The sequence below is a fragment of the Takifugu flavidus genome, chromosome 20 (assembly GCF_003711565.1).
Source record: "Takifugu flavidus isolate HTHZ2018 chromosome 20, ASM371156v2, whole genome shotgun sequence".
In the NCBI taxonomy this organism is placed as follows: Eukaryota; Metazoa; Chordata; class Actinopteri; order Tetraodontiformes; family Tetraodontidae; genus Takifugu; species Takifugu flavidus.
Window position 1 is genome coordinate 1198054 of NC_079539.1, and position 27311 is coordinate 1225364.

At 50.9% G+C, this 27311-nt stretch overlaps 3 protein-coding genes and 1 long non-coding RNA gene across 4 annotated transcripts; 2 read left to right on the forward strand and 2 right to left on the reverse strand.

The window, feature by feature from the left end:
* The first annotated feature begins 569 nt into the window (after window positions 1-569).
* On the forward strand, window positions 570-2105 carry mlana (melan-A). The gene is made up of 5 exons (XM_057018268.1): window positions 570-729; window positions 1163-1255; window positions 1343-1439; window positions 1569-1676; window positions 1882-2105. The coding sequence occupies exons 2-5, from the start codon at window positions 1167-1169 to the stop codon at window positions 1948-1950; spliced, it is 363 nt and encodes a 120-aa protein (XP_056874248.1). The 5' UTR covers window positions 570-729; window positions 1163-1166; the 3' UTR covers window positions 1951-2105.
* Window positions 2106-2107: 2 nt separating this feature from the next.
* On the reverse strand, window positions 2108-10865 carry LOC130516878 (uncharacterized protein KIAA2026). The gene is given in 11 exon segments (XM_057018255.1): window positions 2108-4474; window positions 4555-6258; window positions 6334-6545; window positions 6663-6778; window positions 6859-6948; window positions 7026-7087; window positions 7202-8287; window positions 8290-8663; window positions 8736-8936; window positions 9012-9820; window positions 10182-10865. Coding segments are annotated over 10 exon segments (6312 nt in total). The 5' UTR covers window positions 9728-9820; window positions 10182-10865; the 3' UTR covers window positions 2108-2723.
* Window positions 10866-11270: 405 nt separating this feature from the next.
* LOC130516890 (uncharacterized) lies at window positions 11271-13535 on the reverse strand. The gene is made up of 2 exons (XR_008947603.1): window positions 12296-13535; window positions 11271-11775 (listed from the first exon to the last, which is right to left on the reverse strand). It is a non-coding gene; the product is annotated as an uncharacterized LOC130516890 (long non-coding RNA).
* Window positions 11940-27050, forward strand: LOC130516881 (E3 ubiquitin-protein ligase UHRF2-like). The gene is made up of 16 exons (XM_057018261.1): window positions 11940-12284; window positions 17446-17832; window positions 18392-18693; window positions 20984-21202; window positions 21376-21485; window positions 21552-21738; window positions 21980-22103; window positions 22838-22945; window positions 23011-23115; window positions 23207-23313; window positions 23411-23573; window positions 23687-23824; window positions 23903-24143; window positions 24268-24416; window positions 24730-24828; window positions 24906-27050. Exons 1-16 carry the CDS (start codon window positions 12132-12134, stop codon window positions 25050-25052), a joined length of 2739 nt encoding a protein of 912 aa, XP_056874241.1. The 5' UTR covers window positions 11940-12131; the 3' UTR covers window positions 25053-27050.
* The last annotated feature ends 261 nt before the right edge of the window (window positions 27051-27311 follow it).

Below are 27311 nucleotides of genomic sequence, written 5' to 3' on the forward strand. Positions count from 1 at the left end.
CCATGAAAGACATCAGTATGTGGCTATTCATTAAAAAACTTGAAGCTCAGCACAAGTCAGGCAACAAAAGCCTTGTGGATCTCTTCTGAAACAAACATTTATACCTTCAGGAGCCACAGAAAGGAAACAGAATGTTCTCTTAAGTCTGTAAATCTGAATCACTTTAATGAGGGTTGTTTATTGCTAATAGAAATCTACAAATGCTGATAGAAATCTACAGTTTACCTTTGTGTTTCTTGGATAAACAGCCTAAGTTTTTATTTTCTTCTCAAATTCAACAATGGCCAAATTATATACCTTTCCAAAATGTTTTATTGTCTTCAATTCTCATTAAAAACATTCCTCTTGACATGGTGGATGTGGGTTTGTGCCTCTATTTCCAACCTAATCCAAACTTTTTAACTTTAACCTGAAGTTTGTGCACCTGAATCTCACACACACACACGCACGAGGAGTTGAGCAGCTGATGCATTCGGCTTCACGAGTGGCTGAGATTCCTTTCAGGGCCTGCAGGGTTTCACGGTAATTACCCTGCATCAATGGGTTTAACCATGAGCTCCAAACCCGTGACGATCATGAGGGGTTTTTCTGCCCCTCTCTGCTCTCCACCACACCAAGGAAACATATTTGAGGAGCTGTGAAGTAACGCAGAAGTGGGAGAATCGTGTCTAATTGAGAGGACATCCCAACACCGAGGAGCTCTTCTGTGAAATCCAATCAGTCAGTTTGGTAAGATGATGATCTTTTTGTCTTTCTGTGCTCATTAAAACACTGTAGGGACTCTTTAAAGCCTCCTCTACTTTTCCTTGGCATCGGTTTGGCGTTTATGATCAAATCAAATTTGTAATTGGTGCTTTATTACTGCAGCAAATTAGGTTATCACCTTTATAACCTAATGAATAAATCAAACTACAGCGGGAAGATTCATACGGTCTGTCTTTATTTCTTCTTATGAAGGTTGAGTTCATAAATCTGTCATTCTGGACAGTTTTAATCTGCCTGCACATTGAGTCTCGTTGTTGCATCACAAACTTTGATGATGAATAACTACAAACGACCTTTGCAAAGTTGAATAATGGAAACCTGGCCCCTGAGATGATTGAATCCGTGTAAATAATGTCCTGCCAGACGTGGTCAGTGCCTGTTTCTCTGTGATTTTCAGCTGCATGCGCTGTAACCACACTGACGGGATGCCTCGTGGGGCCTTCAACATCTATTTTGCCAGCAACAGACATGGATACGTCAGAGCTGAGGAGTGGGTTCCTCTCATATATGTGAATATATCTGATTCAGGGGTCACTGCAGCTTCAAATAAACACCCGGACTGTGATTTTCCTCACAGGACCGTCGGTATTGTTCTCCTGGTGGTCATCCTGGCAGCTCTCTTTGTTCTCGGCTGCTGGTATTTTAAGAAGAGAAGCGGCTACAAATTAATCAGAGTGAGTCCATCGCGCCTCCCCGTGGTCACATGACTGGCAAACCTGGGGCCCGGGTGACCCGCTCTGATCAAGTATTCCAAGGTCATTCTGATTGAACCTCCTGTCCCTGCACATTTGTCTCCTCTGCAGAGCCCCAGGTCGGGGTCACCAGGTTACACGGGAGGCCACTACTCCGAGGGGGAACCTGAAGCCGAGAACAAGATGCCTCTGACTGACTTTGGCAGCTTCCGACCGGCGGTGAGGGGCAAAGTTACCTCCTGACTAAAGCTGGTGCCGTTGGGATTACTGAATCACCAGACTGGGGGCAGGAATTAAAAACCTTTCCCTTCTGAAGGGAGGTTTAGGTTTGACTGCTACATAAGTGCTGGAAACATCAACACAACCAGCTGTTTACATCGGTCTCGGGTTTGTGATGTCACTCAGACATTCCGTTCTTTTCCAGGTTCCCAATGCTCCACCGGCGTATGAAAAGATTGCTTCAGGACCATTGCCACCACCTTATTCCCCTTAAAGAACCTCTGGAATCCACACCAAGAGGCCCAAAGAAGAATGGATTGTAGCTGTTGATTGTAGCTCTGTACACGGGAAAAAGGATTTTATTCTCCGCTAAAATCACAAATGCTGGTGTAGTTTTAAAGGTGTTTGAATAAAAGTATTCCACAGAGAGCTTTTTGATGGGGACACTTGCACTTTTTATTACCATGCAGTCATGTCCACATTCTTTCAATGAAAACGCATTGTTAAATAGTCCTGGAAAAAAACCTGGTAAAAATAAATACATGAAAGTTTATAACATTCTATGTGGGCTTCAAATACAAACTACTCGAAATTAACATGTGATTTTTCTTTCGTTGACTAAAATATGACAGAATCCGAATAGACGGCTCGACTGTTTAAAATTTGTAGTGAAGTGATCTGAAATATGACTTCTTGGAAGTGCATTCAGTTGCGATCTGCCAAATTTTCCACCTATCCCATCGAATGTCCCCGTTTGTTAGTCACTTCTCATTACTGGCCATGACGCAGAACAGGAGAGCAGACGTTAAAAAACCTCACCTAAGGTAAACCCGAACAGTTTCAGTCAAGAAATGCAACACGGTATACACTTCAAGGACGTCTGAGCATACAGTTTAACTATGAGATTAACTAACAGCAGGCGATTCCTACTCATTTCTTAAAATAATATAAAGTTAAAAGGCAATCTACATATGAAAAACGTGTTATTCGCTAAACCCTGGACTATCGATATGAGCCCTGACAGATGTGGCTGTTTAAAGGAGGGTCTCAGCTTCTCCCTGCCTGTGACGGCTGGAACTCCGAGTCGTGTGTGCGGAGTTCTCCGGTGCTGCTGTTGTGGAAAACCACCCGTGAGTCCTTTGTTCCGGAGCAGGCGGCCAGCTCTGCTGCGCTGGCCTGACACTGAAGTGTGTTCAAAACTGCACCATCAGGACTAATGAGCAGCCTGGATGCTACGTTGGCGTGAGTCCCTTTAGAGGCGGCGGCCAGGGGGAGCTTCCCAAGTGCTTGAGCGGTCAGAACCGGATTATTGATCGTGAGCGAGCTGATTGGCCGGGCTGAAGTCACCAGTACAGTGCTGTTGGATGAAGGTGCAGCCACCATAGGCGTGGATTCAAACGTGCGGACGAGGCTTCCAATCGGTGGAACCGTAGCAACGGGCGGCGTCTGCATTCTAGACGATGGGATGGCCATAGCTGGCGGCACCGTCTGCATGAGCGCGGGGCCCAGGTGTCTCGCTGATGCGTTGTCCAGTCTGATATGCAGCGGCCCCGGTGGTAGAGGGGGGATGGAGGATGCTGCTGCCCCCTGCTGGGGCTGCAGGACCGGGCCAGGAGCGGTCACAGAAGCGACCAAAGCCGGCGTCCGTGCTATCACAGAGGACGCGGGAATCAATGGACTGGCTACAACGGGCAAGGATGATACCGGGGCGGACATCCTGGACAAGGCGTGTGCTACGGCAGGGGAACACTCAGCCTGTGCACGTGTACCAGCAGGCAATGTTTTATTAACTGGTGCTGGACTGGCGACAGGAACACGGTTGGACACCGAAGACATGAGGCCTGGTGCACCCAGCCTTGGTGGGAATGGCACCAGGGTGGGTGAGCCTACAGTAGGTGGTGCAAAATTCCCATTTGGTTTGCCGGGCAACACGGCCGAGCCCATGCAAGGGAGTTGGACCGGCTCGCCGTCGGCCGCGTTCGCCCGTAACGACGACGCTACAAAAGGATACGTGGCTGCTGGTGCAGTAGACAATCTGACTGGTGAGCGGGGTGAAAGTGGCGCTAGAGAGGCTGTACTATCATGGGTTGCCCTTTGTAGAGGCACTGCTAAACCAGTGCTGGAAGTACTGGCAGGAGGCACTTGCTGAGGTGCAGGGCTTGAGATGATGAGGACGTGGCTACCTGGACCCAAACCCTGGGGAGGAACTACAAAGCGTGCGTTATTAAGGAGGATCTGTGTGCCACCTGCGAGGGGTGCAGAAGTGTTGATGACTATCCTCTGCTGGATGGTGCCCGCGGAGGAAGTGCTGAACTGCGTGTTGGCGGCTGCCGCCGGGCTCGGGGACGCCGGTATCTGGGGCTTACTGGGAGCGAGCTGAGAGAATAAACTGCTTTCTTTAAACAGGCCACTCGTGTGTGAAGGCTGAGATGTAAGAACGGGTGGAGAGGTCAGGGCTGGGGTGCTCTGCGCAGTGGTGGCTACCTGAGCAGGACATGTGGTGTGGGCCACGCCCAGGTCGCCTCCTGTCGGAGCAGACGAGGCTGCTGAAGTTCCCGGGTGGCAAATCATGGTGAATGAGGGGAACGCCTGCTGCTGACACCCGGTGGGGAGGGAAGGACGGGGAACAGGCTGGGGAGAAGAACTGGTGGTGGTACTTGAATTAAGTGCAGTGGTGAAGGCTGCGGGACGATCCGCACCAGGGGCAGACACTGGCGTGCTCTTGGATGGAGACAGCGACAGGGCACCGATGGTCTGCCCGATCATGGTCGTCCTTCCTGATAACTGGAACTGACCTGCTGGAGCCATAACGGAAAGAAAGCTGAGTGACTTAAAACGATCGGATGAGGCATTTATGGATTGTGGTTAGAGCACCCACCTGAGGGCCGAGTGATGTTCTTTAACTTGGATGCTTCGGGCTTCAGATTGCCTACAGGCTGGCCTGCTCTAAAACCAAGTTTCAGATTTGACGAGGTGCTCTGAGGCTGAGCCGGAGGGATGGCCGCACACGTGCTGGTGAAGCCGGCCGCGGCCTGGCTGAGGAACATGACTCCGGGCGCAGGAAGTGACCGCGTGGAAGAGGGAGGACTGTTTGACAGCCCGACATTGGAGACGGTGGACAAAGATGGAGGAGACACCAATATGAATTTAGTATGCTGGGACGTCTCCTCTGTACTGGCCCGTTTCCCCCCGCTCTTGTTGGCGAGCTCTGCCTGGAGAGAACGACCCGCCGCCTGTGTGCATGGATTCAGTGTTACTGGGCTGATGGGGGTTTTAGCAAAAGCATCGGGGGCGTTTGCAGCTGTGCCTCTAGGGTCTGGAGCGGGAATGCTGCCGGGGCCTGTCGGAAGCCCAGCCATCGTCAACGTGTCATGTGACTTTGCTATCGTAGAAACCGGCCTCGGCGTTTGTGCCCCCGAGGTGCTGGTCACAGCTGGAATGGTGCACGAGGTCTGAGCGGGAGCAGACGGGCCCAGATTCTGCGCCGCCTTCGACACCAGGAAGGCTTTGAGCTGAGGTGAGATGGTGATGACCGGATTCATGGAGAAAGAACCGAGTGCGTTCTGGTCCGAGCTCTGAACTTTAACTATGCCTGTGTTGCCCCCTCTGGTCGTCACCAGGATGGACTGGGAATCCCGGATACACACGGTTCTCAGCTCCTGTTTATCTTCTGGGGCCTTACAAGGCTCGCTGGAGCCGGAACCCGAAGAGTTTGTGCTCGAGGAGGAACTGGACACGCTGCTTTTTGTTAATCTGAACGGGGGATTCCAGACGTGCGTGCCCGTGAACCCTGCTGCGTTTGTGACCTCCTCTTGTGAGCGGAGGCCGACGGGAGTCCTCGATATGGTGGCGTTTTTCAGGGGGGCCACTTGCTGAACAGGGATTTTGTGCTCAGGAATGGTGAAGCCAGGCACGTTGGTGGACATACACAAGGGACCTGAAGCTGGGACCTGAGCGTCCTTCTGAGGGAGAAACTTAGAGGGCAGCATCACCACCTGTTGTGCGATGTTCTCCCCAGCGGTTTGGTCCACAAAAGGTCGGACAGGGACGGCGACTGGGCTGCTGCCCCCCGCCTCCCTGAGCTGACCCGGTCCCTCGGGCGCCGCGCAGTTTACCGCAGGGGGATTTTTGGTTATTGCCTGCCTCGGCGTGGCCTTTACGGGTGGAGAAGGAGCTGCCGGTCGGCCGTGCGCCTGTGTCTGCTGGACACTCGAGGAGATTTGTGCTTTTGCTGTCATCACCGCGGAGGGAGGCAGAGACCCTCTTCTCTGTCTGTCTTTGTTTCGGACCTCTGAGTAATCAGCAGGCCGTTTCATTAAGGTCACTTTGTTTCCCACGCTTTTTGCTAGCAGGGTGGGGATGGGCGTGTAGCCCTTCGGGAGCCCAGCGTTGGAGTGGAGAACGGGTGAGGCCTGGGGCCCTGGTCCCGACGTCCAGGTCGAGTCTGAATCTGATTTAAACTGTGGCCCCCTAGAGGTCATGAGGCTGCTGGGCAACAGAATGGTTCCCTTTTCTTTTGCGTCTGGAGGGCTAAGATGGTTGGCAGGAGCCTCAGCCTCAGCCAGCGTCTCTCTGGTGCTCGCTGCAAACACAAAAAAGGTGTCATCGGGATTCACAGGAGCCTTTAGCTGCAGAAATCCCTCCTAAGGTGGTTTACCTCCTTTCCAAAGACCTCTGGGAACCTCCAGGTCCTCCTCTTCTGATCTTCTGTAATGATCTGAGAGCGAACACGCCCTGGCGCCCAAACCTCGCTCCTCATCCTGCTCTTCCTCCGACGACGACGACGATGACGAAACACCCTCCTCGCGCACAAAGTTGTTGAACTCTGGGTGCTTCTTGTAGTCATCAAACTCCTTCTTCAGACGAAGCCTGAGGAACAAAGAGAGAACCACATCAGCAAATGCTGAATAAAATCCTCAGATTTAGCCGGACAACTTTGATGAATTACATTTCAAAGTAAAATAGCTGTTAATAATAATAAAGTACCTGTTCCTTTGGAAAGCTTTGAGCAGTTTGGGTTCCCAAGGCGAGAGCTCATTCAGGAGTCTGATGAGAGTGCTGTGAAGCTCCTTCACTGCTTCTCTCCTGTAATACCACCGACCCTGCAAGTTCAAACGAGCGGAGGAGAACATCTGACAACGTGCCGCCTCCGGCGCCATAAAGGGCCAAGATGAAAACCTACTAATCTCTTCTTGGTGCTCTCCAGGTCGTCCAACTCGTCTTCTATCTGACTGATCAGCCCTCGCAGCTCCTCGAGGTTGGTGCAGACCAACTACAGGAATAAAGGAAGGTTCTCATCACTCGCTGCACAGAACAGTTACAATCTTGTCATGTGAGTCTTCCGTTGACCTTAAATGACGGCTCAGCAGGAGGGGCGGCTTTTATCGTCCTTCTCGACTCCAGATTTCTTCCTGTAAACACGACGGATGCGGTGACTAAAGCGAGTTTTTGGAGAGGAATGAAGCAATACTGAAGGTTTAAACCCGATCAGGCCCCATCGGAAGCGTCTGGAACTCTTTCCTCACCTGTTCTGGGTTTTTTCTTCTTCTCTTTCCTTTTGATTGCCGGGGAAACTCTGCGAGCAGCAGCTTTAGCAGCCTCGTCCCTCCTCCCCACCGGCTCCCCTCGCGCCACTTTAACCCTCGTCGGTCCTCTTTTCTTCCGTTTCTTCCTCTTGGTCCAGATTTTGTTGCTCAGCCTCTCGTCCTTTGGTGTTTGGACCCGCTCAGGAGCCAAGAGCTCTAAAATGCGGCGGGATTTACCGCTTCTCGGACATTCGGAAAAGGGAGGATTTGGGGCGCTCTGCTCGTCCCCGACCATTGTGACCTCCTCCAGCTTGGTCGGCGAGACACGACTGACAAGGCGAGCTGGTGATCTGCCCGTGTAGCTGTACTCCTCGACGCTCAGACAAGGCTCCCGTGCCGCCGCCTCAATGGCGCGCGCCGCAGCGGGGGAGCGCCGCTCCTGCCGGGACGGAGGCGCCTCCGGACTCTTTTCCACGTATCTGCTCGGAGCGTTCTGCGGAAATGAGTTGGAACGCTCCCAGTTCAGCTTGTAGCCATCACAAGAGTCTCCGTCACAAGACCCCGACTCGGACCCCTCCTTTTTAAACGTTGATTTCTCCTCATCTCCGTCCAAACCAAGAGCCTCCGCTCTCCCGCTCCCAAATTCACCAGACCCCGCCGCGCCCGCCGAGCGTCCCCCGTCGCTTTGATCCTCCTCTTCCTTCACTCCCTCCGACAGGTCGGCGTCCACGTCCGGGTTTTTCTCAAGCGCTTTCACCGTGATAGAAGGCAGGGGGAACGCTGGGGGCGTGCTGGGGCTCTGGCAGTAGATTCTCAGGTCGGCCCCGCAGAAATGCGGAAAGTGGATATAAGCGTTCTCTCTGCCGTCGTAGCCCAGGATAGATTCCCGACATTCGTGGATGGGCTGGGACAGCAGAGCGTCTTGCACGTCCTTCTGCGTCTGATACACGTGGTCGCACAGGCCCTTCAGGAGCCACACGCGCTGGTAGAAGGGCAGCGAGTGAAAAGGCTTTTCTTCCAAAGGACTGGCCTCCCCGAGGATGCTGAAAAACCGGTGGCAAAGACCCAGCTGCTCGGCCGGCCGACCTGGTTACGGGAGGCCCCGACAGCCCGGTACCAGCCCGCGACCCGCTGCCTAAGTTCCGACTCCCAGCGGCGGTACGGAAGAGAAGGGCGGCGGTGCAAAGTGGCCCTCCTCTGGGGCGGGGACAGCAGGGACGTCATGAGTTTGGACAAGAGGGAGCTGCAGCGGGGCATCAGCAAACAACGTTCCAGCTCGAAAAATATAATCTCCGGGAGGTTCAGGGCGGTCTGGGCCAGGCAGAGGAAGTGGCCGATGGCAGGCAGTTCCCACAGAGTTTCCACGGGATGAGCCAAAGCCTGGGACAGCAGGGACTGCTCCCAGTCTTCCACCTCTTTGGCTGACATTTCCTCTGCCTCTCTCCGCTCCAGCTCGCGCTGCCTGAAAACACAAGGAACACTCGACTCAACGTTGGCTTCAACTTAGACGACGTTCCCGGCGACATCGGCGCACCTCTTCTCATCTTTGGCCCTCTGCTGCTCTTCCAACCGCAGCGTCTGCACCATGACGGATTCGTGGCCACCGACGCTCAAGGTGGCGAGGCTACGAGGTGCCAGTCGCCTCCTCGTAGAGGTGCCTCCCGAACCGCGTTCCTCCTCGGAACCGAAGCGCCCTTTAGAGGTCACCGCCAAAGACGTCTTTTCTCGCAGCATTCTATCGGAAAAGCACATAAAGAAGAAATCAGGGGGGGAATAAAAAGAGGGAAAGGATGAGGAATTCTGCGTTTACCTTGATAACAATGTCAGCTTCTGTTCCAGCAAGATCTCCAGCTTCTGAGCCTGTTTAGAAATCCAGTGGTCAACGCCGTGGTAACGGTAACAGTTCTCCAGCATCAGCCTGAAATCGGCCACGAACTCCGTTATGCTCTCGTACTCTCGCCGGTCAAACTTCTCCTCCATCCTCTGCAGACACATGGACTGCTTGAGCTGTGCCTGACCCCTGCCCAGGACACCTCCAACGCCCCGCTGGGCCACCTGATGGCCAACTGGACGCAAGAACAGGCCGGTGAGACTTTTGTACTTGTCTACGAGAAAGCTACTGAATATCCTGTAAGCTTGTTGGACCTCGTAGTTCATCTCCTCTTCAGAGCATTTGATATGGGTGGAAACGCAGACTTCGGGCAGCGAGAGGTCGCTGCCGGAAAGATCAGACGCGCCGTCGTTGCCGAGCGCGCGGTGCTCGTCCTCAGCAGCGGCTCCACTGTCACCAGCACCGTCCGGCGCCGCCACGCTGTCAAAATCACACGCGCCGTTGCTGAGTCCATCCTCCGTCATGCCGACGCCGGCATCTTCGGGGCTGCGGGTGACGTTTTTGGACTGCGATGTCATGTCTGAGCTGTACTGCTGGGCTCCGCAGCCTTGGTCCCTCACAATCAGTTCTTGGGTGCAGAACAAATGTCCACTATAGGCTGTGCTGGTTTCACTGGTCCTGTTCTCCAGATCCATGGCGATAGCACCTGGTGAGGGCAACAGGCGACATCTATGGCGCGCTTTGACGTTCCAAGCAGCACTTTAACATAGTTTCGAAGACTCAGAAATCTGACAGGGGGGGGAAAAAAGGTAAGATTACACATAAGCCAGTATGTGCGTCTTGACAATGCAGGGCAAATAAAGCCGATGCAATCATGAAAACAAGAAATAAAACGCTGACTTCGGGCAACTGTATGAAAAAAAACAACATCACTCTGGTTGACTTGACATTTGCGATCTTTGCAAACTTTTCCCTCTGTCGTTGGTTAGCTACCTTTGAGTTAGCCATTAGCGACTAAGCTAACGGCAAATGAGTACATAAAGTTTGTTGGTCTGCCTGATATGGGCAAAAAAAAGGTAACATAAACTATATCCCCCCTGGGTGACGTGCCCGGAGACAAAGAGGAAGAGGTGCGTCTCTTAAACCTACCTCTGTGTTTTTGGTGCGGCTCCAGTCATGAACGATTTTAGCAAGCTTAGCAGCCTGATTGACAGGCTAGCTTGCTATTGTCTTGGGTCTCGGGCCTGCAATTGCTGCGTTTGCTCTCCATAGTGGCAATTTTGTGTCGGTAAAATGTCCAGCAGACACACCTTCATGCACCCATCTCATGTTGTCATCGCACGGAGGGACGTCGGGGACAATAAGGAAGCTAAAGAGACGTTAGCCGGAGTAGCGCTAGCCGATTGTCCGACAATCGACAAGAGTTCATTATCCGCAGCCAGTCAGCCAAAGCAGCGGGTTGATCATTTGACATCTACTTTTTGCCACCCAAAACTTCGCTGCTGTCCCTTTGGAAACAAATGCGCAACGTGTGCCACACTTTCTCCGGTCCCTGCAGGGTTTACACACGGCGAAAAGGGAGCGGGTCGCAGGCTGGAGCCGAGCCGTGCACTTCACTTCCACTCTACGTGTGGCCGATGCAAATTTACGCAGCCTGTCCTGACGTAGCGAGCTGTCCTCCCGTCGCACCGCAACGTTTAATTTCCGACTTTACCCGTTCGAACAACAAGCTAGCTCGTATTTGCACATAACTATAAACAACATTGTTGTGCCCGAAAGTGTAATTCAATCGCAGAACTCGTCGTATGAACTTGAGGATGAAGCAGTTCTGGGAGGTGGCCGCTAGGGGTCGCCAGGCACCAACTTACACCAAATGACCGAGTCTTCGCAACCTTCCCCCAAAACGATCTTTTGTCTGCTTGTTTGTGCAATAAGACCGATCGGACTGCTTCCTCTAAACAGAGTATAGACTTATCTGTGTGCACTAATTTTGGGAAAGTGACAAACTGTACCAACATTCTTCAATGATGGGTCCAGGTTTCCAGCACTGACCCTGTTTCCCAGTTGACAGCATATGTTTGGTAATATGTAGTTACATAAAGTGCATTTTTTTTGATGGATTATAGTATGCTAAGATAATAACGTGGTTAATCTCCCTGCCTGGTTTTGGATTTCTTAGAGCCTGTCTGTAAATCATTGTTCATCATCCCTCACACATATACGACTCAGTCTTTAAAATCGGGGCTATAATATTTTATTATATAACCAGAATAGACAAAAGCAGGTGTGTTTATTCAGACTTTACCTTCTTCCCTGATGCAACATTTATTCTGGTGTATTGTGCAGGTACAAACATTATTTTATATAAATACAAAGCAGATGTCATGCATACAGGTAGCTAATTTGCAACCCCTGTCCCTGGTTTGGCCTTTGCTAAAACTCAGCCTTTTCTAAAGAAATAAAAAAGCTTAATGCAAATGAATTCTCTATAGAAATGCAAACGGGCACGGTGCAATATATTCCTTTATACAATGTTAAATATTGGCAAGGGGCAAAGTATTACAATGATTAGAAGTAATAATTTTCTCTTTATTTGCATTACTTTTCCAAACCACATATTTCAAATGCGTTATTGTTCCTTCTTGAAATGACGACTGTTATTTTGAGCAGTATTTCGTTTTTTCCCCCCATCATATTTCAGCTTATTTTTCTTTGTAGCTCGCCGCAGGGTTTCACAAATGCTCTGAAAACATTTTGAAGACAAAATATGACAGAAAGCACGGAAACGCCAAGCGCTGAGAGCGTCAGATGTATAGAATATTCCTGCAGAACAGCACTGCTGTGCCTTTAAATTCAAATAGTCTCGCTCGAACGACATATCGCGAGATTTGCTTGGCGCCGCGACCTCATGTGAGACACCTCCTGCGCGAGCCAGTCGGAACGAACCGCTGCAGAGGAAAACGCAATGGACACCTAACCTTTTTTTGTTTTGCTTTTTTTTTAAGTTTCCATCTCCGCCGACCCCTCCAGAAGGCAACGTTTGCGTCCCGACCCCGCTTTACCTGCCAATTAGTTGAAGCGTAACGGAGCGGCGCAACGATGTGGATCCAGGTTCGCACTATAGACGGGAAGGAGACGCGAACCGTTGAGGATCTTTCTCGATTGACCAAAATTGAGTCGTTACGGCTTAAAATACAGGACATCTTCAATGTTTCCCCGCAACAGCAGCGCTTGTTCTACAGAGGGAAGCAGGTAAGGCTCACCTAGCCCTTTGTCACTCCCCGATGAGACGGAGGGATCGTTTTTAAAGCGATCTTGTGGCAGTGTTTGGCGCTGTGCGTAGTGGTCCTCTGGTGGTGTTCGGACCCATGCGAGCTTCCTGGATTTGCCTGCACCTCTTGCGCAACAGTCCCGGGGTACGCGACGTGCCAGCCCCCCCCCACAGAAACCCCCCCCCCCGCGTTATTATGTAATTCCACGGCCACGTTATGCAGCCATGTTGCATTGTTTGTGTTTGGGTGCGAAGACCCGCGCGCAACAAATGTCTGGCCGCCGTCGACATGTTTGTTTACATTGTCGCGCGACCGAAATCTCAATCGGCCCCATCTGCATGGACGCGCACTTGCACCCGCACGGGGAAGCATGCACGTCTTAAACCTCTATTGTTAGGGCTGCTGCTGTGGAGTGCACATCCAGCGTGCGTGTGCCGTGTTATGATGTTAATGATAATTTGACGGGGGAGGGGACTCGCGGCTCCACGTGCCCTGATATTGAAGCAAATGTTGCCATGTTTACAATCTGATCCGAGGCCGGCGTGCGTGATCGGATCGTTCACGCAGGCGGATCATCGAGTGCGGGGAAACCGTGAGCCTGACATTTTAGATTTAATCGGGATTCCAGAGTCTTTGTTCACGCTGTTTATTTATGGCTGCTGCTTTTTTTTTATTTATTTATTTTTTTAAACTTTAAATCTTTAGATTTGAATCCCACCATTGCTGACTGGGATCAGTCAGGCTGAAATTGGGAGTGTGATCTGAATTGGTTGTCTAAATGGGAATAATAACTGCCACAGTGGTGGCAGAATAATTATGGGGTACTTTTTCATATCCTGTATCCTGTGTTATCCTGTATTACATCACAATCTGTGTATTATTGTCTTCCTTCAGAGAGCCCACGAGAGGTACCAGGAGGAATCCAGCACACAAAGTCATTAACATTTTTCAAGGCTAATTGTACACAAATTTCCAATAAATGTAATTAGTTTTACTGGGCAAACCAGACTGGAACATTAAATCGCTCCCTTGGTGGGGCGGCGATTCCACTCATAAACCCGTTTTGTGCACAGAATGTCTTGATTCGGGTAAACTGGTTCACTGGCGTACACAAGTTCAAGGTAATTAAATGTTACATGGGGAGGAAGTGAAAGCACATGCGACCACCCTGATGCCTTCGTGTGTCTCGGTGGACACACACACACACACAGTTGTGCCGCCATATAATGACGAATACCTGATCTTAAATATGACGACCCGTGAGGCGTTCAGGTGCAGAAATAGCACGACGCTGCTTCAGGGAAGCTTTTTATCCCGCATCCTTCTATAGGTGATTCGTGACGACTGCTGACCCCAGGCCGGGCCTCTGGTCTTCTGATTTATTGATTATTTTAGTGTAACGTTGCAAATCCCGTGTTGAGACGTGATGAGTCAGCCGGGCAGATTAACCCCAGGTAGCAACGCAGCCCACACCGTGCGCCGACGAGGCCATGAAATTCCATCATCGGAGGTTTGAGTGCGTTCCGAAGGTCTGCTTTCCTGTTCACTTCTGACTCATACTGGAGGATTTATTTCTTCCTTAATTTAATTTCCCTGTTTGCACCTCTTGTTCGGAATGGCGAGGGGGGGTAATTTGGATGCAAGATAAATTGCACATTCTTTCTTTTACTAGGCCACAGGATTTTCCAACTCCCCCTTTTTTAAAATCTAAAACAACGGTAGCAAACAGCCGCGCTGCTATTGGGAGATGCGTGTTTACGAGAAATAACCGGTGAGTCCGTTTGCGTCGTCATCTTAATTTTCCACAGTTTTATCATGAAAGATATTCTGGAGCCAATTTTCTGCAGTCAATTAAAGCCCGATGTGTGGAAACTAAAGTCCTCATTGACAAAGCTGTGGCTTCATTAGCAACGGGTTAGCTAACCTGCCGGAGCCATCCCGGAATGCCGGAGATGTGTTTGCAGCCGCTCGGCCTGCGCAGCGCTTCCTTCATTGCCCTGAAAAATAAGCGGGGGAGGAGAGTTGATTAGGGGATTTCCATGTGTTAAGTAACGCGAGGAATGAGCCAGCGACACAATCTGTATACTAGCAAGTGCCCGTATATGCTGGAAGTGGTGTCTGCGCTCTGTTAGGATTTGGACTTGTGGCAGAATAACTCACTTTAATTCCTTTTCAAAATGGCGTCTTGTTTTTCCCCCCAGCTTGCTGCCGTACGCTGCCTCGCCAGTTCAGCACAAAGTCGTGCTTGCCCTTTCGTTGGCAGGGTCTGGAGCCAGCAGCCACACAACTTCTTTTTTTCATGCCTCTGTCCATATTCTCGCGTTTGACTTTGACATTCAGGAGCTTTTCCCTCACCAGGCCACTTTGAAAGCCCTCTGCCGCCTTCCTTTTCTCTGAGTTTCGCCACTCATTTACTAATTAAACATGTCTGGCCTGTTTATTCAGTGGTTTTAATGCGTCCGAGTGTGCGCGGCTGTCGCGTTTTCTGTTAGCTGAGGTTCATATCGTAACCCTTTGGCTGTCTTCCACAGTTAGCTGTTGCCTATTGTTGGAAAAGTGGAAAGCTTTATTGGCTTGCCCTCTTTCACACAGACAGCGGCGGTGACCTAGATATCGGCGCATTTTTATTGCGCATATATCGTGGCACCTCGGTTGATGGGGCTTCTCCGGGCTCTGCTGAGCTGCAGAATTTAATGGAGAACATAAGGGAAAGCAGTGCAGCCATGTGTGTAAACAGCCACACCTTTCTTCGATATATAAGCTGCACAAAGAGCAAAGGCTAGGGCTGGCGCTCGGCATAAGCCTAGGCTGCATCCATTTCTAATTTTAGTCGCTTTGACTGCGTAACGCGTCGAATATCTTACCCGATATCCCCCCATTCTTATACCTGTAAGGGAAGAGGGGGGATTTTTGGACGCCTCTGGTTTCACAGAATAGCCGAACACCCAAAATGGTCTCAAATATAAGCAAAAATGTGGGCTCATGAGCGAAGGCACAGCTTTGCTTTTGTTACATGTCTTCATTGCTGGTGCCAGAACTGAGCACTGTTGCTCCGGGACGCCGGCGTGTCGCGCAGGCTTTTCAATATTTCGGAGGAAACAAACAGGAAATAAGAGGGCGCATCTGTTGCGTAAAGGTATGGCTCTTTCGTCGAAGAAGTTTGAGGCTTCGGTAGTTCTGGAGCCAGCACACGGACCCACCCCTTGTCATTGTTTTTGGAAATCTGACCCATTTTTCCCGGCTCTTCGCTTCGACGGCCTGTGGGCGGAGACGAGGAAGGGTGAAGACAAAATCGTGTCAGGGTGAAGCTCTGAACGTCAGGCATGAGCAAACGGGGCTAATTTCTACACCCCGGTGTCGGTTTCACGCCTTTTAACCCCTTTCAGTCATCAAAGCCTTGATTAAACGAGTCATGGCTGAAGATGTGGGCCAACGTTTCGGTCTGAGGAACGAACCTCGGCACAATATTAAGTTACATCCGTCCATAACCCTCCAATGTGCTCGGTTCTAGGTATTATGGGATGCATCCGTCGCTGATATAGGCAGCTAAATTGGATGTAGGATAATGTGAGCGTTTGCCGCCTTGTTCAGCCGCTTAACAGCAGCTGAGCAGCCACAGGTTTGCCTTTTGAAAAGTCCTAATTGGTGCGTTTCCTCCTGAAATTCTTCTTTCATGTGTCTTCCGATAAGAGAGATAGTTTGTTCTGGTAGAGTGCAACGGGGAAAATTGCTTCATGAACAGTTGCTTCTTAGAGATCTTTCAGAAGCGCCTTTGGTTCCTTGGCGCTTTGAAACCCCGCTGTGCAGGATGTCTGTCCGTCACCGAGCGAACCGCACAAAGGAAACGCCGCGTTCGAATGTTGTTGTTCGGAATATCTGAGCGATGGGAGAGGTGATCGGCACCGCTTCAGTCCGTTAGACCCTGACCTTCGCGGACACGTGAAGTATTTCCTGTTTATTGCGCCCGTCAGGATTGTAACACCTCGCAGCGAGAGCCCCGATCACACAATGAAGTCGTCTATGTGCTCGCAGCCCGGAGATTATTTCCAAGGTTTGGTGCCGTGCATGAAATTCTGCGGTACTCTCAGGACGGTCTGCGTAATCCTCCGCACACCCACCCCGTCTCCACCAGAGAGTAGCGCCTGCAGTGTGTGTGTGTGTGTGTGTGTGTGGTGTGTGTGTGTGTGGTGGGGGGGTGTTTTCTGTCTGTGCATTTCCCTTTCTGTTGCCTGACAGGTTCGACGATTATGCAGACCAAATGAAGGCAGCCAGATGGACAAAGAAACGCACAGACAGGGGCAGGTACAGGGACCACGGTACCCTCCGCTCCGCTGATGTAAATGTCACAAGACTATTAAAAAACGGGGAGGAATGGGGGGGTGGTAACCCTCCATCCGCCATCCTTCTCACTGTCAAGCAGCGAGCATGAGGAGGGGAGTGCCCGCGAAGGTGGCGGCCATGCTCGCCTCTCCACCACAACGAGCGTGCGGGGTAACTGGTGTTGAAACAAACGCCTGGCGTCTACGGGCGGCCCGCCATTGTGCTCCTGCGCTCTGAACGCCGCCGCCGCCGCCGCGTCCTCTGCGACGACAAACGCCTTTGGTTTCGGAGCCCTCGTCGGGCTTCATTTATCTTTCAAGGAAACCGCGTTGGCGGGAGACCGCGCTACCCGAAAAGGGCGAGCCGGCGGCGCCGCTTCTGGGGTTGCGGTGTTGGTGGAGATTGTATATTTGATTCGGGTGGGGGTGGGGTGTCATCGTGGTTGTCATAGCAACCAAGTCACTACTTCCAGCTGCGCTGCATATTATTTAACAAGTGAATACTATAGCACATGTGCATTTATCTGTATATAGCAACGAGCTAACCTTCAGCAGTTTTTGTGACTCCGAGCTGACTCCGAACAATGACTTTGAGTCTCGGTTTTGTTTTGTTTTTTTTATTGTCTTTGCCTCTGTTCTGAGCAGCATACAGTCAGTGCTTTGTCCTCTGTCACGTGTCCTATTTGTCCTCAGAACACGCATTTGGTCGCTTGTCCAGTGGACCCTTTTGACATTTTTGCACCATTTTTCTTTACAATTGGGCTGTAAATGTCTCCTCAAGTGGTTTTTAACCCTCATTATTCTTTTCACACTTCTCTCCAGATGGAAGATGGCCAGACTTTATTCGACTACAACGTGGGTCTCAACGACATCATCCAGCTGCTGATCCGCTCCCAGACGGAACTCTCAGAAAATCCCACCACCAAGGACTCTTCTAGTGTTGCTTGTAGTTCCGCTCCTTCCACCGACTCCAAGTTGGAAAGCCGTAACGCCTCGGCTCCTGCCTCCCCTGCTGCTATGGAAACAAATACAGACAATGACAACAGCACTGTCACTATCAGCAATGTTAGTGAAACCAAGCCAGACACCAGCACTACCAGTAACTCAGCCAGTACCAAAAATGGATTCAAGTCCTCCAGTTCGGCACAGGACCAACCTCCCACGTCTAGCAAAAATACACTAATTGACCCAGGAATCGGTGTATACAAGGTGAGAGGGGGAGTGTTCTAAGTGTTCCGTAACCAGTTACGGTGCCCACGCTGATGTTGCACAACCGCTTAGCTAAATAAATGTGACTTATCAACTGTTATATTAATCCTGATACAATGGGACATGGTTTATAACTCCTTCGTTATTGTCCCAAACCCAAAAGATGAACTGTACCAACCAAAAATGGTCCGTTTTGATTGTCGGCTGAGCCACATTCCTGAGAATAATACAGTGTATGTCAAACTGGACTCTTTGAAGCCGAAAGACAAATCTGTGACAAATCTGCGACACGAGAAGATAAATACTGGGTCAGTGAGCGGAGGAGCTGTTAAATCGTTGAATAGGGGCGACACGTGTCCCTACGAGCGTCGCAGTTTGCACTGAAGTGAGCGTTTTCTAGTTCAAGATGTTTCCCAAAGATCTGAGGAGAGAGTTTAATGCAGAGAAGTGAAAATTCAGCATATCACGTAGCTGCGTGTAGCTCCGTCGGCCACGCTTGGAAGCAAAATGTCTGAGTCCTATTTCATGAACGAGAGATTAAACCTTATTTCTGTCTCAGATTAACGAGCTGGTGGACTGCAGAGACGTCAGCATCGGCGCCTGGTTTGAGGCCTGCATTGAAAAGGTGACGCGCGCCCCAAAAGGACTGATAACGCCCACGAAGGGCAAGGTGGGCCGCCCCCCAAAAAGGACTAATGGGAAACTGGAGGCCGAGCAGGGCCAAACCACAGACACTAACAAGAATATTGTTGCGTTAAACCCTGAGAGCAATGGAGCGTCCACCTCTCAGACAGACTCTACAGCAGCTTCAGAGACCAAGGAGAGGGAGGAGGACGCCGTTTACCACATTAAATATGAGGAGTAAGTGATGGCTCTGTTATTTGGGGGAAAACCTGGAATCTCTGGAGTTTTGGAGCACCGAATTTCCATATTAGCCAAGCTTTGATCAGTGGCGCGGCGTCATCTGGGCGGATATTTCGCTGTTTTTGCTTTCGTGTCCAGCGATCACGCCGGCGTTTAATATGTGTCGGCCGCGCGCGCACGCGGGTGTGACTGCAGACACGGATAACATTGGTTCGACACGGTGGGGGCTACAATTTGGAGCCTCTCTCTTGCAATCCCACTCTGGCAAATTCATTCAGTATCCCATGTTTCCATGGTAACCCGCGAGTTCTCAGGAGCATTACTTCTTCGCTCGCCTCCTTCGGCTCCGTCAGTAATTACCGCGAACGTAACACCAGCAAGACACGGACTCGTCCCCGTATCGCGCCCGTGTGCGCGCTCGTGTTTTTAAGGTGGAGGAAGCCAACGGGGTTTGAGCCGCGAACGCGAGTTCAGGTGGACGCTCGTTAAAATCCCCGCATCTGCCTCCGTTTTGCTATTGTCCCTCTCTGGCTGTAATTGCTTCAAATTGAATGATTTCTTTCGAGCGGTGTTGTTTTTTGGACGTCTCTGATCCCTATGACGCGCAACAGTGCTGGAATTATCAGCTGCCCGGTGCACAAAAGCACGTCTGAAGCACGTTTTACACGAAGCGGGCCGAGCTGCCGATGATGTGGCTCATAAATTGGGCTGAGCGCTCGTTGAAAGGCCTGTCTTTAATTGATCGGGCATGACCACGTGCAGACAGCTTTATTCCCAGCCTATTGTATATATCTCATATAGAATAAATTCCACATAATATGAACATAAATCTTAATGTGGTGGAGTAAATTTGGCATCATTTTATTTTGCGGCCTTTGTCTTGGCACTTGAGCCCTTTTTATTTTAATTTAGATCGGTTTTATTGTAAATACAGTATTTATTATTTAATTCCATTTAGCTGCTGCAGCTGCAGGCGGTTCTTTTCTTTCTTGGACGGGTCCTGGTGTCTCCTGTGGGAGAGGATCTATTAATCATCAGTATAAAACATCGCTCTGTGGTCTGCGTCCAAGTCTCCGCCGTGATCGCTGTGAACTTGGACCAGATCCTGTCCCGAGCCGCCTTCATTCACTGCGTTTGCTTGTAAATGAGCCACAGGACAAGAGGAGCTTTAGTTCCTCGGACCCTGCCGCGCAGGTCGGACGCCGCCCGGAGCCTCAATTGGGTCGATTGGAGAGATGATTAAAATCAGGCCTCGGGTTTAACGCCCTCTTGAAGTTCCAGCCGTGTGAAATTTTTGATGAAGGCGTTTAAAAGGCTTCGGCTTCACATGTTCGGCCTTGGCGTCTACAGCCAGGAGAAAGATCAGGCGCCCTCTCCAGGAGAGCTTCTTTTTCCATTTGCTCCCTGAAATATGAGCTCAAACAGCAGGTGTGCACAAATGATGGTTTTAGGAGTCTGACAGTTTGTCCTGTTGCCCCAGTTTGGCTCTGACATCCCACTGGGAGGAATTTAGGTGTTGGAAAAGGTTGTTGGAAGTTGTGTTGAACCTGTTTGCCACCATCAGACCCTCAGATGTACCCTGGGTGGTGTTGTGGACGGGAGCGAAGCGAAACACCAGCGTCAGCACATTCTCAGCCTGTAAATGTAATTTAGGGGATCTGCAGATCTGTTGGCAGATCCTGATCTAATCTAGCATAACATTCGTCAACTGTCGGTGTTTGGAATTATTTTCTATTCTTTCCCTCGATAATTGAAACACACTTTATCTTTGTTGGTGGACTAAAAGTCCGGAATGTTTAATCCATTATAAAGTCAGAGACCTCCAGAGTGGATAAGGATGATGGAGGAAGTAATAAAATGGTGACAATTGTGCTTTCATGCGTTTGGTTTAAACCAGATGAAGAGCTTCGCTTGTGAAAATGCAGAGTGCATTTAAGTGCATTATGTAAATAGATGTTGAACAAGAATAAAGGGCTGAAGCAGCTGCTGGCGGTGAAACAGATTCCCGTTTTGTGGCCTGTAGCGAGTATTCTTTCAGGAATCGACCTGCCAATCTGGCCGGCGTCTGACCTTGAAACAAGTGATGTCATGTTAGCCATATTCCATCGCCACGGGTGGACAACAGAGGGTTTAAACAAAGGGAGACGGAGCTGCGCATTCCCTTTGAGAATTTCAAATTCCTTTTCTGTTGGTAGAATCCAAAATGCCTCCTTTTAACCTGCAGCTGTCTTGTAAAGTCTGGACGCAGTAATAATACAAAGTGCTCCCTTTTGATGCCCCCTCGCAGTTACCCGGAGAATGGCGTCGTGGCGATGCAGCCCGTACACGTGCGACCACGCGCCAGAACCCTGCTGAGGTGGGACCAACTCCAGGTGGGGATGCGCGTGATGGTCAACTACAATCTGGAGACGCCGGAGGAGAGGGGATTCTGGTTTGACGCTGAGGTTCAGACGGTCAACCAGACCTCCCGAACCAGCAAGGAGCTCCGGGTCAAGATCCTCCTGGGGTGAGGACCCTCCTTCCGAGGTGGGAGGGTGATGCGTTGGGCGCTGGGAACGTTTTGGTGTCCCGCTCCGTGTTTCCTGCATCGCCTCACCTCTGGGAATTCTCCTTTATTGTCGTCTCCACCTCATTCGTTCTCCCTCTCTTCCCTCCCGCTGCCCGCCCTGCTCTCCCCAGGGGTCCCGGTGATGTCATCGGGGACTGTAAGGTCCAGTTTCTGGATGAAATCTACCAGGTGGAGAAGCCGGGCTCCCGCGCCCTGTCGGCTGCAGACGGACAGTTTAAACGTACGTGTGAAGGAAGCCGTCAAATCCCAAAACCGTCGACCTGTAAATAATCCGCTCTTATTCCAGGGAAGACCGGCCCGGAGTGTAAGCACTGCAAAGCCGACCCGGACGCCGAATGCCGCTTCTGTTCCTGCTGCGTGTGCGGCGGGAAGCAGGATGCCCACATGCAGCTGCTGTGCGACGAGTGCAACATGGCGTTCCACATCTACTGCCTCAGCCCGCCGCTCGCCACCATCCCCGACGACGAGGACTGGTGAGAGAAAGAGCCGCTCGGCAATTAACCACAACAGAGACGGCCGATCAATGGCGTCGGGGTCGACGCAAAGTGCATTTAAGCTGCAATTAAGGAATAATTGGGGTTAAAATGGATGTTTGTATGATGACACGGCAGGTGTGAGTTTACAAACGCAGCCTCTTGATTACTGAGCGGGATACACACCTTCACTTCTTTCCTCTCTCCAACCCTTCCCGTTGGTGTCACGATTCCCTCGCAGGTACTGCCCGACCTGTAAGAACGACACCAGCGAGGTTGTGAAGGCAGGCGAGAAGCTCAAAGCCAGCAAGAAGAAGGCCAAGATGCCGTCCGCCACGACGGAGAGCCAGAGAGACTGGGGGAAGGTGAGACACCGGAGCGGGACTCTGCTCCCCCAAATGAACAATCCCACATTTACACCTGGGAAAAAGGTGACTTCACAAATCCTTCATTCGTTGTATGAACCTAGGCAGCATTCTGTATCCTTCCGTGGTGGTGGCAGCTGTAACTGCAGTTGTTTAGCATCTTGGGAACAGCAATATTACATTTTGGATCCAGTCGATTAAACCTTTTACTGTAGCGCAAGTTTTTACATAATGTCAAACTCCCCTGTTGAGACTTTTAATTTGTACTGAAATGAGATGTTCTTTCTGGCTCCCGAGGCTGAACGCGGTGTTAAAAGTGCGATGTCAAGGTAGTCTGACTTCTTCTCGAGTCCTCTGCAGAGGCTGCTCATGGCCGCGGCTCGGAGATGTGTTCCTTTCCATTCCTTCCTGGCGGTCTCTCTGCTCTGTGGCGTAATGTGAACAAATACCATTAAGCATGACTTAGCCACTTTCCTGGAACTGCTCAAGGAAAAGAACTAATTTCTTTACCAGGACACTCCCTTTTTTACAAGAACTAATTGAAAACAGGCTGACATGTTTGTGTGGGCACATTTAAGCTTTGTGAATCAGACACACTGGCAAAGTTGAAAACCTACAAATTGAAATATCTCTCCTCGTGTCTGAAGCCTCCTGAATACGTTTGTGACCTTTTAGCATCGTTTGAGTCGTGCTTTCATAACGGGCATTTGTCGTCCTTTGGGGTGTAATTGCAGGGCATGGCCTGTGTGGGGCGCACTAAGGAGTGCACCATTGTTCCATCGAACCATTATGGGCCCATTCCCGGAGTTCCTGTTGGAACCACCTGGAAGTTCAGAGTTCAGGTAAGATTTCCTTTTGAAATGTTACTGAATGTACATGTCACTATTTAATCCATCTGCCACTTCAGGTGAGTGAAGCAGGTGTTCACAGGCCGCACGTAGGTGGGATCCACGGGCGGAGTAACGACGGCTCTTATTCACTGGTGTTGGCGGGGGGCTTTGAGGATGAAGTGGTGGGTCATTTGTATGATTGCGGTGCAGGCAAACCTGTGATTTAGAGCAAACAGATGGTATAAAATAGGCTGTGGCCGTGACCCGCTGCAGGATCGGGGGGATGAGTTCACGTACACTGGCAGCGGGGGTCGCGACCTCTCCGGGAACAAACGGATCGGAGAGCACTGTTTTGACCAGACGCTTACACACATGAATAGGTACGCCATTCAAAGCCTCGTCGATCCTCAAATTCCGGACGGACGCGCGCTCGTTGCCGAGTTCGATTTAATCGACATCGGCTCCTGACACCGACAGGGCGTTGGCCTTAAACTGCGACGCGCCTCTGAACGACAAAGACGGAGCGGAGTCCAGGAACTGGCGGGAAGGGAAGCCGGTGAGAGTGGTGCGCAGCTCCAAAGGGCGACGCATCAGCAAATACGCGCCCGAGGAGGGGAACCGCTACGATGGGATCTACAAGGTACAGAAGCTGTCGTGAAGCTAACACATGCTAACTCCAACACACGCGCGTTTGAGCGTTACCAGAGTTTCTGCATCGTTGTTGCTTTCACTGCAATCATTTGGTGTTTTTAGGTGGTTAAGTACTGGCCAGAGATAGGAAAGTGTGGCTATCTCGTCTGGCGGTACCTGCTGAGACGGGACGACCAAGAACCAGCGCCGTGGACGCCTGAAGGAATGGAGAGGACCAAAAAACTGGGCCTGACTGTTCAGGTCAGACGGCGCGTCTGTTATTCAGACTCCCCCAGCCGCTCTGCATTAGTCACTCACGCCTCTCCTGTGTGTCTGCAGTACCCGCCAGGCTACTTGGCGGCGATGGCTAACAAAACAAAGAAAGAGGCCTGCACCAGACCGGGCCGCGGCGGCCGGAGTAAGCACTATTCCGGGAGGGGGAGGCCACGGAGGCAACGCAAGATCAAGGGGGAGAAGGAGGAGATCAAGAGCGCGCAGGAGGGCGAGCAGCCAGTGGCCAGCGTGAAGGAGGAAAAGCCGCAGAATAATGTGGAGGAGAAGGTGCCCAGAGGTAGTAGTGGTGGGTGCTTTTACTGATGTTGTGTGAGACCAGAACCTGTTCTTTAAGATGGTCTAAAATCCAGTCGCCCTCTTAGCTGCTTGTCCTACGCTGCCCACACCTAGATGTCTTATATCTCTGCCAGAGTTGCCCCCCGTGGTGGAGCCCCCCTCCAAAAAGGTGAAGATTGAGGAGAGCTTCGTGCTGTCGGAGCAGCAGCAGCAGCTAATCCGGGAGGACACGGCCAATAAGAAACTCTGGGACGAAGCCCTGGACAGCCTCAAAGAGGGACCGGTGGGTGTGAATCTCTGTACTCCAACATATTTCAGGGGGCAGCTGTTTGTTAGCATGTGGGTGTGCAGTTCTCAGCTCAGATGCAGCCAGAACGGGGCTGGATCCCTGTCGCAACACGACCGGTCACCCAGACAACAAACGGCACGCTAACGAGCAAACGCAGCCGAGGGCGTTAAGTCCGGAGACATTCCTGCAGCAGCGAACGTGGCAGCCTCGCACATCTATAAACACGACCGAATAACGCGCTCGCGCTCTTCAGGTTGTTTTTACAGCTGTAATAGATTTTCTCTTTCTGTCTGCATACGTATGAAAGAATTTCCTGCGTAAGATGGAACAGATCTTCATGTGCATCTGCTGCCAGGAGCTGGCTTTCCAGCCCATCACCACGATCTGCACGCACAACGTTTGCAAGGTGCGTCCCGCCGAACAAGCCCCCCCATCTCGGACGGGCGCTGACCTCCTCTCCCCCCCCCCCCCTCCTCTCCGTAGACCTGTCTCCAGCGGTCGTTCCGAGCGAAGGTGTACACCTGCCCCGCCTGCCGCCACGACCTGGGCAAAGACTACATCATGACCCAGAACACGACGCTCCAGAAGCTGCTCGACCAGTTCTTTCCCGGTTACAGCAAGGGTCGATGAGGTCCGAACACCTTCACATGTAGAAGGCGTGCACAAACGCGTCCCGCCCGTGCACCCACGTATAGTGTCAAGTACCTAGAGCTCCACTTTAAAACGCGTCGCGCACACATACTGTACTTACTCACGGGCAAATGTATATTGCATATACAGCAATTTATGTATACAATCATTCATACACAAACAACCTCAGTAGGGACTGACCTCATCTGTTGAGCTTGAACTTTCTCCATTAACATCACCAGCCTGATATTCGCCCACGAGTCCGTTTTTATTTTCCTTCCGACATCCACAAACGCACAAAAGCAACAACCACCCTCCACGCGTGAGCTCGTTTTGGTGCCGCCGGCCTCCCCGTTAGGCCCCTGCCGACCTCTGCGCCTCTCGCCCGCCACGGGAGCAGCTCTCGAGGCGCCTGGCGCCGCCGCTAAACGACGGTGCTAGTTTATACAACGTCGCGGCCGCGGCACAGCCGGGGAGTTCGCAGGTTGGCTGTGAAGACACGGCGAAAGCGACACCCCCTGACTCCAGACGCAAGAAATTAGTGTGACTGAAGGGCGCCCGCGGAGCTACCCAATCAGGAGCCGAGCTAAAGAGAGAGAAACGCGATATTTCACGCCCCAGAGGCACTAATCAGTGATGCACAGCAGACTGGATTTGCAGGTTAATCAAACACATCATTTGGAATAATTCCATTTGCATGCCTTCAGCTAAAAAGTGTGTGTGTGGGGGGGTCTTACCTGGAGAAATGCAGCAATTACTGTGACTAATTATCTTTATTTATGAGGCACTTCCGCTCCTGAGCACTTAGAGAAGCACTACAGGTGTTGACGTCTTTACCCGACGTCATTAGCATATGCAGAACTACGATTGGACAGGTGGAGGAAGGCAGGAAGGATCGCTCCAAGGTTTACCTGGAGGAGGGGGGTCGCTCGTTTTAAAAAACAACAACAAAGCAGCACCGACTGTAGTTGATCCTGGTGTTACCAGGCAACCACAATCAGTTGGGATGGCAAAGATTTGAGGTGGAGATTTATTTGTTGCTGCCTTTCAAATTTTGAGGTTGCAGGAAGATGTTTAAAAAAACCCCTCCCCTCCTGAGTTCATGGTTCCTTCAGAGACAATCACCGGGGTCGGTGCCGAGGTGGGGGGGTGGCGGTGGGGGGGTCGGCAGGTCTGAGGGCAGGGACGGCAAACGTTTCCACGCTGGTATGAAATCAGTTCACATCCCGGGAAAATGTAGCGTTGGTTGGTGCCATCCTCCGAGGTTAAAGCCATGTTTAAAGCAGACTGCTACACACACACACACACACACACACCGGTCATCGCTGCTGTTGTAGTTGTAGATTTGCAGCCCCCCCCCACACACACACACACACACACACACTCTCTCATAGGCTGCCTGTTTTATTTGTGGTGATGTCCATGTTTCTGTTCAATCATTCAGGTTTTTCTTTTTTTTAAAGAAAACAACATCATGCAAGTACAAATGCTACTATTGTCTTTGAAGCTAACTGTGATGTGCATTACTTCAACTCTTGCTCGGCCCGGTCCGATTGGACTGAACGGACCGGCGGACTCGACAACCTTCTTTCTTCCCCCTTCTGCTGTGACTTTGACGCTCTTTTCCTCCCCCCCTTTTTTGTTCTCCCCTCCGTGATCCCTCAGTTAACACGTTTTAGACGTCTCGTGGACGCTTGGCTTTAGTGATGTGTTGCTATCTCTTTTTGTTTTTTTCCATTTTCACTGCACTCTACGGAGAGAAAAAAAAAGTTTGCAAAGCGGCGTTTAATTTTTTTTAGAATGCTTAGTATGCACTTGCGTATTTTCTACCCTTTTTAGTTGCCTCTGTTGGGTTTTAATCCATTTTTATGTGGCAACCCCTCAAATGTTTGCAGCGTACGTCAGTCTGAGGAGTTCCATCGCTTCATGTTGTGATCTCAGATTTTATACATGTCATAATACTTGATATGTACCTGAATAAATATTTGGATTCCAGGATGCAAACGAGTCTTTCCGTGCGCAGAACTCCTCGTGTGGGGAGTGACGTTGAAATCTAGAGCATGAAATTAATATCTTGCAGAGGCGAGCCAGGCACTCTGCCCCCACTCCTGAATTTGTTTAGCGTTAATCAGCTCAGGCACCAAACCGCCTGATTGTAGCCGTTTTCCAGGATGAATCACTCAACGTTGATCTAAATCGGTGTCTCTTTAACTTGAATATCTTGATTTTGCCAGTGTTGGTGCCTTTAACGTTGGGTAC

What these genes read in the sequence shown, in the direction of transcription:
- LOC130516881 (XM_057018261.1), top strand. Translation starts at nt 12,132, where the DNA reads ATGTGGATCCAGGTTCGCACTATAGACGGGAAGGAGACGCGAACCGTT. An exon ending in TACCACATTAAATATGAGGA is followed by an intron (nt 18,694 to 20,983) that starts GTAAGTGATGGC and finishes GCCCCCTCGCAG; the next exon opens with TTACCCGGAGAATGGCGTCG. An exon ending in AACTGGGCCTGACTGTTCAG is followed by an intron (nt 23,825 to 23,902) that starts GTCAGACGGCGC and finishes GTGTGTCTGCAG; the next exon opens with TACCCGCCAGGCTACTTGGC.
- mlana (XM_057018268.1), top strand. Translation starts at nt 1,167, where the DNA reads ATGCGCTGTAACCACACTGACGGGATGCCTCGTGGGGCCTTCAACATC. An exon ending in GCGGCTACAAATTAATCAGA is followed by an intron (nt 1,440 to 1,568) that starts GTGAGTCCATCG and finishes TCTCCTCTGCAG; the next exon opens with AGCCCCAGGTCGGGGTCACC. An exon ending in TTGGCAGCTTCCGACCGGCG is followed by an intron (nt 1,677 to 1,881) that starts GTGAGGGGCAAA and finishes GTTCTTTTCCAG; the next exon opens with GTTCCCAATGCTCCACCGGC.